Source organism: Ammodytes marinus (genome assembly GCF_949987685.1).
Source record: "Ammodytes marinus genome assembly, chromosome: 11".
NCBI lineage: Eukaryota > Metazoa > Chordata > Actinopteri > Uranoscopiformes > Ammodytidae > Ammodytes > Ammodytes marinus.
The window spans coordinates 31,951,575-31,963,941 of NC_137215.1; the positions used below are offsets into that span (position 1 = coordinate 31,951,575).

The 12,367-nt window shown below is 38.3% G+C and overlaps 1 protein-coding gene across 1 annotated transcript in view; it reads left to right on the forward strand.

The window, feature by feature from the left end:
- The window catches only part of ctu2 (cytosolic thiouridylase subunit 2 homolog (S. pombe)), a 117,460-nt gene that overhangs the window by 43,409 nt on the left and 61,684 nt on the right, over positions 1-12,367 (forward strand). The window contains exons 3-4 of the mRNA XM_080036528.1: positions 1,082-1,160; positions 1,255-1,314. Coding sequence (XP_079892654.1) covers positions 1,082-1,160; positions 1,255-1,314 — 139 coding nt within the window. The remainder of the gene's footprint in view (positions 1-1,081; positions 1,161-1,254; positions 1,315-12,367) is intronic.

The window sequence follows — 12,367 nt, forward strand, 5'->3', positions numbered from 1 at the left end:
CGTGCTGTTATTGGTGGAGACAGACAGAAAGGCTGGTTTTATGTAACTTTAAAACATGTCAAACTTGAAAATTTTATTTGTGTTGAAGCTGGAGTGAAAGTATTACCAGACATTTGCTCACTAGTTAATTTTGACAGCTTTAAATGAAGATGAGCAAATACTGCAGGAAAATTATTTTGATATAGGCTACTATCAATTGGAAAATGCAGGCTATTTGGTCGTGATATATATCCATATCGTGATATACAATTACCTATATCGTGATATGAGATTTGGTCCATATCGCCCAGCCCTAACTCAATATAACTCAAAAATCCTCAAGAGGTTCACATACTTTCAAGCAGCATTGTAGAATAGAGCCCTGATAAACAGATGTAGATCATTTTCATTACAAAAAACAGTTTGAACATATTGCACACAAGCACTGTCAAGTACACTTTCGACTGCCGTGATGCCACCAATTCACACCAGAACTAAAAGGGGACAATTAGAAAAAAAAAATTCAGACGGAGAAATTAGGCCTCTCTAAATTAAAAGAGCTGTGCTTAAAGGTAAAGACCTCATGAGAACTGTGTCACGAGATCAACAACACAATGACTAATGGTGCAACAGAGTCTTCAAGAACTGCGTCGGAAATTGGGAGAAGAAGGACTTGTTGGCAGAAAAGACAAAAAAAAACATTATTGAAAGAGAAAAATGGAGTGAAATACCTAAAAATTACAAATTAACACAATAAATGGACAAAGGAAGATTGGTATCAAGTGTTGTGGACTGATGAGTCCAAGTTTGAACAGTTTGGCAACAGGCGAAGAGTGTATGTTCGATATAAAAATGTGTGTCTTATGCCAACAGTTAAACATGGGGGGGTAGTATTATGGTATGCGTTGCCATTTCAGCCTCAGGAACAGGTGACTTAGTGAAAATGTATGACATCATTGATTAGAAAGTATACCACAACATTCTGTGAGTCGTTTTATTGAGCCTGTATTTATTTGCTAGTACTCAGTGTTTAGCATATTTATTTGGAAAAGACATTGCTGTTCTACTGACTTTGCTCAAATATCTTTTTTGTCTGTGTTAGGGGCTGTTTTAAGGAATACTTCATTCATAAATTCAGAGCCATGCTGGGAAAAAACAGGATTATCTTCCCTGCAGAGAAGGTAAGCTGTGTTTACTATACAATATAGTATACATAATTATCAGGATACCCATGTTTAATTCAGAGAGAAAAACATTTTTCTTCTCTGGTTATAGGTGCTGCTGGCTGTATCTGGAGGTCCTTCTTCCTTCTCAATGCTTCGTCAAGTCCAAGAGGTTTACCCGTTTGTCTCTTATTCAACCTGCCTCTCTGTAGTCATCTTCAACACTCTTTTAAAACAGCACAAGCTTCCAAAAGCACTTAAACCATATTAATCTGTGTCTCAGATTTTTGTCTCCGATTCTTTCTAGCATATGCTTCCTGAATGAAAGAAAGCTGTGCTAACACTTATGTATATGTTTTTCAAATTAGGAGCACAATGTAGTAGAGGTTTCTATTAGTAGTTTTGCCAGTTTTCTTAGATATAAAAGATGGTGTTGTCACTCTTGGCCCTTTTCCACTTGATCAGGTTCATGTTCGGGTTACTTTATTTTAGTGGTGGGCCGTTATCGGCGTTAACGTGCTGCGTTAACGCCAGACTCTTATCGGCGATAAAAAAAATATCGCCGTTAATCTCTTATTCCACCTCCTTTTCGGCTCAGGGGAGATGGTTCCCTCCAGGGCCGATGGCTGTTCGCCGTCGGGGTGAACCCCCTTCCGTGTGTTCTCTGGTCGGGTAATAATAGCCGGGGGCCGTTGTTGACACTTGAGGAGCCTTTATTGCAGGAGCGAAGCTTCTCTCACACACCCGCCGCTCTCTCTCTCCATCACTTGCCCACGACCACCTGGCTGCAGGATCGCTAATGTAACACTCAGCGCCAAACCCCCTTCACAAATCTGTCTATTCAATGTTTACTTATGGATGTATCCATGTACGTAACTCTGACATGTACATAACTTAATTTATTGTTAATAATATGGTCTGTTTATAAATTCGGCATATGATTAAAGCATCTAAAAAAACGTAATCATGTTAAACGTTTACTGTTTTTAAGTTATTAATGCCACTCGCTCCCGCAGATACACAGCAGAGGGAGGTCTTATATTCAGCCATTGCTAAAGGGAGTGTTGTATTATGGAACGGTCGCTGCGAAATTCCAGTCTCAACAATGTTTCCTACACGCAATTATAACTCTAGCGTCTACAGCCCGTTGTTTTCATGTAGTGTAACTTGTGTAATGTGTTACATTATTCAGCTGTTGCCGTGATGTCGGCTAACGCTGATGCTAATGATAACTAGCTCTCCGTCGCACAATAGACTGTAGGTTGGTGTTGCAGCCAGCTGTTAGGTGAAGCGCTGTCCCACAGGTAAAAGCCATGGACCTATAAAGCCTGTCCAATATTCACTCTAGTCCAGCTTCTTGAAACGTTTATAAGGACTTTATTATTTATGTAAAAATAATATTTAATGTTTCACTTGAAGCACAAAATTAATGGCTTTATTTTCTGTTATAGCCTGTTTTTTCGTTTTTTTTTAAGCACAAAAAACAGTGCAATGTTGTGATTTTTAGCCTTATATCTGATTAAATTGTTAGAATATTATTTGTTCGCAATTAGACACTCGTTCTGATGACGAAATGAAAGCCACCTGGCTTGAGAAACACGTTCTCAAAGACTTACTTTGAGTCATTATTTAGGGAGCACACACATATTATGAATGAATTCAAATGAGCCATTTTAATCTAGATTAATATAGATTAATTCCAAAATTCAATGAGATTAATCTAGATTAAAAAAATTAATTTATGCCCACCTCTACTTTATTTGTACCTGTAGGCAAACTTATTTTGCAGTTTAAAAGTGGGCTTCCATTAAACACAGTTTCAGACAACACATACAACACAAATGGGACAGTTTCATAAATAAAACAATTAAACTGCTCCAGCGCTAATCCCAATGAGAACACTTAAAACTGACCAGCATAAAAGCCAGATAAAATGATATAGAAATCGATGAATTTATAAATAATACATATATAAATATATGCTCCATACATAGTCAGTTATCCGCTGTAACTGTCTAGTGTACAGTCCCGGACAAAAGTCTTGTCACTTATCAATTTTGTAGAAACAACAGTTTATAAACTGACTTTTAATTAATCCATTGGTTTTAAAAAATGGCTCATATGAAAGCTAAAACCCTCCCAAATTATGTTTAATATACTAAAATAAATTTGCTTCACTGCAGAAATATTGATCATTTAATGAACACAGAAAGGTTAGATTTTGGCAAGACAAAAGTTGTGTCGCCTACAGAGAGTAATGTGAAAATTGAACAAATTTACTTCAAATACAAAAATATGTTGCATAACATCAGTGAATTAAGTAGTGGTGCTGTGAGATCCATATTTTATATATTGTATGACTTCCATGAGCTTGAAGGACTGCATCCATGCGGTTCGACAATGATTCATACAATTTATTGATGAAGACATCAGGAATAGCAAAGAAAGCAGTCTTAGATGCCTCCCAGAGTTCAAGATTCTTTGGTTTGGTCTTCCATGCTTCCTCTTTCATTCTACTCCAGACATGCTCAATGATGTTCTGGGGCCGTATTCACAAAACATTTTATCTTAGCGCTAAGAGTACTCCTAAGGAGCACTAAAAGTTCTTAGTAAGGAGTAATTTCTTAAAACCTATTCACAAAGCTGATAAGACCAACTTTTACTAAGGAATGGGAGGAACTCCTAAGCTAAGACTAGAGGGCGGTGTTGACCCTGTTGCTATGGATGACGTCATGTTCATACCTTCTATGCCCACAGTGATTGGCTGAGAGGAAATGAGTCCCTAAGAGTGAATTTATGATAGAAACACTGTGGGGAGATATCCATATCGTGTCACTGTATTAAAGTAAAGAGTTTTTATATACAATTAATGACAAGTGACACTGATTCAACATGAAACCAAGATACTGCAGGGTTTCCCACACCTTCGTTCACAATTAGCCTACAATAGCGCCACATAGGCCTATCAGTGTTTCCCCTACCATTGTACAGGCCTGGCGGGGCCGCCAGGCCAACGGGACCCCCCGCCAGGCCAACAGCAGCCTAACTTTAAAAAAAAAAAAAAAAAAAAAAAAAAAAATTATTATCAATTTTTCATTGATTCCGTAATAATAATATGCGAGCGTCTGCGCGGCACTGTCGGTCTACCCCTCGTGTGCGCCTGTCTTTACAACCTCTCGTTTGATCATCCCATCAGCTGATCTGTGTGTCTGCGTGTGTGTATGTGTGTCTGCGCGCGGCGCGATGCGCGTGTGTATTCGGTGCGGGTGCGCACTTGTTAAAACACGGAAGACAATGAGCAGGAGCATGACTAGCAAGCAAACGTTGAACTAGTGGCGAAAATAAAACCAGCGCCTGCTCTATGGAGATACTAAGGACTCAGTAACAGGGACGTTGAACAGGAAAAAGTGCTGCGCAAAGTTTAGAAAGTTAAAATCGCTACGTCGCCGTGGCAACACAACCAATCTGTATCAACAGCTGAGACAGCGCTGAAAAAAACGGCATGCACACGTTTCAGTAAATTTACCGAAGTGCCACACTGCTACTGCCTTTGACATTCTCAGAAAAGCATTCATTTATTTTCAAGGGACATATTAATTTATTTATTGTTTTAACTGTCAAGTTATCTTGAAAACAGCAGGCTATTGTAGGCCTACAAGCTTTATGTTTTTTTATTTTCAATGCTACTTTATTTGTATGTTTTAAATTGAGAAATAGGCTAGATGAAATATAATGGTCGGAATAGGGAATTTGCCTTATGTAGCACACATGTTGATAGGCTAATCATGATGTGTAGCCTATGTTAATTCATTTATTTTCAACAAGGCTATTTGCATTAAAAAAAAATAAAGAACATTTTTCAATAGGCTAGCTTCAAGGTGAGGTGATTCAGATTATTCCAGAAATGAGTCTAAACAGGACCTATCTATATTAGATCTTAGTGTTTATTGTTTTTTTATTGAAATCCATGTGTTTTTCTTCAATAGTTTACGTGGCTTGTGTCTCCAAATTATTACAGAAAATAGTTATAGGCAGGGCATATGTTGTTTACAGAGCACAGAATTAATCAGATTCCGCCTCTCAAAGTGCACCAGATTGATGCATTTAACTTTAAAAAGGATAAGGTTTCTTCTGCAGGGGCATGCCCCCAGACCCCCCTAGAATGTCCATTCTCACCCAGCAGGATCTAAAAATCCTGTGAGAAACACCACATGTACAAACGTACTGAATGTGAAAGCATAACCCTATGCCCTAATTTTTAACAGGCTGTCAAAAGAGGCTCATCCCAAATGGGGTTCGTTTTGGTCAATTTCTTCTAGAAATTTGGTACGCACGCGGCATGCATACTCTTTATCAGCTCTTACCACCGGGCCTAAAAAAAATTCTAGGGGAAACACTGCCTATTCATTTTAAATATTACAATGATTTGAATCGGAAAAAATATCCTCATTGAACAGCTGCACGCCATGCACTCTCACTGTATTTCTCTCAACGGCGACTATGCAGCAATAGTCAGACAGCGACAAACCAGGAAATTCACCATTTAGAAACAACAGCCGGCGAAATCGTAAAATGCATGCGGAAGGAAAAAGGCGAGACTCGCAACTATACAGTAGCGGACCTGTGGAACGGAGGAGATGCTGCGAAGCGCCACATATAGGCCTACTCTAGTAGGAAATTAAACCCAAACGTGACACCAACAGTAACTTTCAGTGCATCATAAACCCAAAGCAACTGCAGGAAAAGGAACTTAATAAATATTTTTTTATATAAATATGATATATATAAATGTGTCTATACTTTCTAGATATAGCTTTACTAAGATAAGTAAACCCTTACAGCTATTAAAGGTACCTTTTACAAAGCTCACTATCATTAAATCTCTCCAAAACACCATCAAATGGTTGTCTGTGATTTACTCTTAGTGACTTAGGAGTCCTCTCGAGGACTCTTAGCTTTTCATAGATTTAGGAGCTAGTTTTAGCGCTAAAAGGCTTTGTGAATTACACTTATCTTAAAAAGTTAGGAGTCCTAAAATTAGGAGTGAAACGCCCCTTATTTTTGAGAGTTACTCCTAAATCAGCACGTTAGGACCTACTCTTAGCCTTAAAATGTTTTGTGAATACGGCCCCTGGTGACTGGGCTGGCGAGTCCTGGAGCACCTTGATCTTTTTTTTTTTTTTTTTTTTTTTTTTTTGTATGTAGAGATGTTATAATGCTGCCTTTACGCACGGTGGGTGGAGACGAACCCAAAACAACATACAGCGGAACTCGGCAGTCCGGTGATAAGGAAACAATAGTCTACACTTAAAGGAATACTTCACCCATACGGAACAGGCGTTCTATCATTATAAAGTCACTATTATAATATAATGAATGAGGTTTGTAGGGTTAGACAGTGAGACCATAAAACACTCTTTCTGCCTTTTCTCAGGCTAGGATGAACCAATTAAATTTTTTTTGCACATTTATACTAAATAGGATCTCAGAATTCAATACACCTTCATATTCCCATCGGTGAAGTATGTCTTTAAGTTTAACAATAAACTTCATAAAGACACACTTAAAATAACGATCCCTGCCCATACAAAAAGCACTGACTTAGATACCTTTATGGAGCGATTGATGTGCAAAAACCATCCGGCACATGTGTCTGATGACGGGCCGTTATATTAATAATAAACAGCGGGCGGGCTTATTAAAAAGGAATAGAGATAAAAAGGCGAGAGCCTTTTTCTTTTTCCTACCGTCAGCTGTTCTAATGCACCCTTTACGCACGGTGGTTGAGACGACCCAAAACAACACAAAGCAGAACACGGCGGCCCGGTGATAAGGAAACAGTAGCCTACACTAGAGTTAAACAAGAAACTTTGTAACTTCACACTTAAAATAACGATCTCTGCCCATACAAAAAAAATACTTTGATAACTTGAGGAGCGACCGATGTGCAAATGTGTCTGATGACGGGCCGTTATATTAATAATAAACAGCGCGCTGCACATTAGAACAGCATGTACATAAAATATCTTGTATCCTTCCTGAGTAGGCATACATGATATTTTTTCTGCAAACAAATGGTTAATTTGCCAAAGTTGATAGTTGGTCTTATCTTTACAGAAGACTTCTTTGTATTTTTTTTGTGTCAGTTGAATTTTGCTTCAAGTTGAATGCAAATGAGCACAGTTAACATTCCAAAAGGCACAAGCTCTTCCTTGACTGTTTTCAGTCTGTGTTTTTAGTTTTTAGGGAACATAATGGCATTTGGGCTTAAAAAGGCAAACTTTTTTTTTTGTCTGGACCAATTAATGTGAAAATTGACAATTTCCTAATCCTAAAGTACTCTTGATAATCTTTGCACACACTAAACACACTTCTGATCAGATATTTAATCAGGTTAATACAAATAAACAAATTAGTACTCATTTTCTCACACAATGAGAATTGATAAGATAATCGATAAGGAATCGGATTGATAAGCGGAATCAGAATCGTTAAATTCTTATCAATTCCCATCCCTAGCTGCGCGTGGCCGCTTTCCCGCCAATATTTACCACAGCACACGCTCCGCACGGCAATTCTCCTCATTGCCAACAATTCAGCGGCAGCAGTGGCTACTTGGCTAAATGATGGCGCCACCAACTAAGAAAGTCAAGGTAAGGGCGTTCCAGCCCTCATGGACAGAAGACTTTGGTTTCATTTTTCAAAAGGACTGTGCTCTGTGCACTTAATGTTTCAAAAATGTTGTTTGCCAACCTCCAGTGAACTGTGAATCGTCATTTTGAGACCAAGCACAAGGAAACATTAAAATATATTGCAGACTAGAGTTTCCGCAATTTAAAATTAAACTGGTGGCTATAATGTGGAAAACCTGGTTGATAATGTAAGAAATTGCTGAACACATAATATAATAACATTTTGCCTATATTCAAGATTCAAGATTCAGCTTTATTTTGTCATTGTACATGTTACAGAACAACGATAATCTGTTTACAGTTATACCCCGCCAAGAGACATAGTGACAGTAACCAAACATGGGTGACGGGAGGGATAAACTGAAGAGTCGTCAAGTGTGCGCTGCGCCCCTTATCATATTGTTACAACGTATAACATTTTGGTTAATAACTATAACTTTATGAAGGAAGCATAATAATTTTCTTCTATAGTTAGCATTTGATCACATGATAAAATTAGTAAATGTATGGGTTACAGGGGTAATTGTTCAATACAAAGTGTAGTAGGCAAATACTATGCATGCAAATAAATTATTCAATATCTTTTACTGTTTTTCAGGGCTCAAAGTGAATTGAATTGTTTACATTCACCCGCGAGCCAACGCGTCAGCTGCTGCCCAGCTGATTGCTGACACAGCACACAAACTGGACGAAATTTGCCCCGACGCACCCAAATTCATTCTGGGGGATTTTAATAAATGTGACTTGGGTAAAACTCTGGGAACATACGAACAATATGTAACTTGCAGCACAACACAGAAAAATACCACCATTGATCTCTGCTATGGTTCAATAGGTGGAGCTTATCGTTCCATACCCATGCCTGCCCTTGGGGCCTCTTATCACAACAGTGTTTACCTCATGCCAGTGTATAAACCGTCCTTCAGACGCTTAGAACACAAGGAGAGAACGGTGAAAATGTGGTCGGAGGATAGTATCTCTTCTCTCCAAGCGTGTTTTGAGTGTACTGATTGGGACTGTTTTCAGAATAGCACAGATAATATTGATGAATTAGTAGACACTGTTTCATCATACATTACATTCTGTGTCGACTCAGTCATCCCAACCAGGAACTCTGTCCATTACCCAAATAACAAACCATGGGTTACTAAAGAACTTAAATCCGTGATAAATAAGAAAAAGAGGACATTTTACACTGGGGACCTATGGGAGAAAAAAGCTGTCTCCAAGGAAGTGAAAAAGGAGATTAGGAAGGCCAAAATGAAATATAGAGAGAAGGTTGAAAAACTGTATAGTGGGGGCGATCTCAGAGCTGCTTGGAAGGGAATTGAGTCAATGGCATCCATAAATCAGAATTCTTGTGAATCCAGGCAGCTGATAACTGTTAAAGGTGTTGATGTCTCTGATTTGCCAAATGTTTTTAATGTGTTTTACTCACGTTTTGAATCATCTGATTTCTCTGAGAATATTTCTATGTTGAGGGAATCTCTTGTCCCTCACAATGTCATTGTGATAGCCCAGGAACTAGTAACAACTCTGTTAAGGAAAGTGAATATTAGCAAAGCTGCTGGCCCTGATGCTGTTTGTGGACGCACGCTGCATTACTGTGCTGACCAGCTTAGTGTGGTATTCACTTCACTTTTTAATATGTGTGCTAAGATAGGCCAGATACCTCAGATACGGAAAAGGTCCACTATCATTCCAGTAGCAAAATCAAAAAATCCGAAAGAGCTAAAAGATTTCAGACCTGTAGCACTAACATCCTTGATAATGAAAATTTTTGAGAAAATTATTAAGAATGAAATCATGTCTCTGGTTAGTGGAAAACTTGACCCATTACAGTTTGCTTATCAAACTGGAAAAAGTGTAGATGATGCAAAGCTCTTTATTTTAGATACAATGTATAAACATTTAGAAAAGCCTGGATCTCATGTTAGACTGTTATTTGCAGACTTTTCTTCTGCTTTTAATAAGATGTAGCCGCATATTTTAATTGAGAGACTAGCTGCAGAGTTTGAGTTACCCCATCAGATTCTGCTGTTGCTTTTAAATTTCTTAACAGACAGAACTCAGAGGGTCTCTGTAAATGGGCACTTGTCCCAGGCCATTATTTCCAATACTGGTTCACCCCAAGGGTGTGTACTGTCACCCCTGTTGTTCATCATGTACACAGATAGCTGTAGGTCCTCTCAACCGGGAAGTTATCTAGCTAAATTCTCAGATGACACTACGTTGCTGTCTCTTTTCCAAGGTCCACACTGCAACCATGGCCTTGCTTTGACATCATTTGTTAAATGGTGTGATGACAACTTCCTAGATCTGAATGTAGAAAAAACAAAGGAATTAGTCATAGATTTTAGGAAAGTGAAGGGAGAGCCTGAACCGAGTGTTATCCATGGGGAGGAAGTCCAACTTGTAGACACCTACAAATATCTAGGCACAGTATTTGATAACCAGCTTAAATTTCATGCAAATACTGAGGTCATTGTGAAAAAGGGACAACAAAGAGTTCACTTGTTGAGAATGCTCAACTCTTTCAGTGTCTCCAAAGTTATTTTGAGAACTTTTTATCAGTCTTTCATTGAGAGTCTTTTAACTTTTTCATTTACATGCTGGTTTAACTGTCTGTCAGGGAAGGACCAGAACAGTTTAAATAACATTGTAAAGATCTGTTCAAAGATCACTGGAATCCAGCTGAAGAGCATACGTTCATTGTGGAACAAACATGCCGTCCAGAAAGCCAAATGCATTATGAGTCAGCCTGACCATGTCCTCAGTGAGGAATTCACACTATTGCCCTCCGGGCGGCGCTATCTTTCAATCAGGGCAAGAACAGTGAGGTACTCGCACTCTTTTATTCCTGCAGCCATCAGGTTACTGAATGATCACAAGGGTCAGGAGTAGGTGGAGAGCACCAGTGTAGCTGGGTGGTTGTTCTGACAGGTTGAGTTGAAATGAATGTGAGTTGAATTTGTGTGTTGGACTGCTGTTTGTCTATTTATGTTATTTTCTACCTCGTACTGCTTTTTATAGTATTTATTCAAATGATTTTTTACTGCGAACTGGAACTGTAAACTAAATTGCCCTTCTTGGGATAAATAAAGTTTTTTCTGATTCTGATTCTGAATCCCTGTGCAAATGTGTTTAAATTAGTTACTGAAAGCAGTGTTCTGAAATGGGATCAATTAATAGTTTGTAAATTAGTTACTGAAAGCAGTGTTCTGAAATGGGATCAATTAATAGTTTGTAAACCTATGTTGTGAGTAATAGAGAAGAAAATCTTTAAAATATTGTTTCAAGTGGCCTCTATGCCTCGGCCTTCACATGGTTTTTGTAAAGCTGTCCATGTTTTAAAAATAGACTCCTGAACAAAATCTTAAGACCGGGGGGAAATTGCAAGTATTTGCATTTCGCAGTGGTTGATTGTAACCAAGTTGTAAGTAGAGTTTCAAAATACAAACGGGAGCAAGAGACAAAAGAAATAAGCAATTTATTGAAAACTTAATTTAAACTCAAACAGGCTCTTCATCGTCTCATCAAAAGTTTTAAACCATAGCCTTAAAAACTTGAACGCAAACAAAAAGTTTTAAAAAAGGTAGTGGTTAGCCCACCATTCTTGTTGATCACCTCAAAGATTATTTTAGGCATGCTTGATGCAAGTGTTTCCAGGAGGCGGGTTGGAACGTTGCTCCAAGTGATGAAGATGGCTTCATGTAGGGCATCCGTGGTCTGGAACTGGCGTCTGTTTTTGTAGACTTCCATTGCCATCCATCCACAAACGTTCTCAATGGGATTTAGATCAGGAGATCTCTGGTTTTAAACTTTTGATCAGATGATGAACAGCCTGTTTTTTTTCACAATATATTTATTGCAGTTTTTTTCATTTTAAAAACACATTCAAACACCTTCACCATCACAATACACACAAAAATAAATTAAATAAAGCAAAAAAGACCAAAAAAGCAAATCTATCCCATTTTCCCGTATGCCATGATACCCGTGTAGGGCTCCCAGAGCTCGACAAAGTCCCCCCTCTTGCCCCTAGCAACATACATCAATCTTTCGAGTCCAATACACTTCAACAGTTCCCTAATCCACATTGCCAGCGTTGGTGGATCCACGTTCTTCCAGCAAAGCGCAATGGCTCTACATGCCTGAAGCAGTCCAAAATATTCCAAGCACACACAATTTGGGATTCCTTGCTCATTTACACATTTAGAACACACATCTGGAATATTATCAGACATATGATGGAGCTTGACAGGAGTTATGTACAGTATGTTCTCATCAGCCACTTGTATTGAAGTAGCTTAAATAGAGAATTTATAGTTTGTTTTTGTGCCTTAAAACAAGCATTTTAACAGTGTCTCATCTATATTTTATTTTATGTCTATTTTCCAAGTGTTTAATTTATCTAGTGTTGATTCAGTACTATATGCAACTAAGATACTGTAATATTTAGATACATGCCCCTTCTTTCCTAAGTTTGCAAGTGTTACTTCCTCGATGAAGGATTATTATCTGATTGTTTTG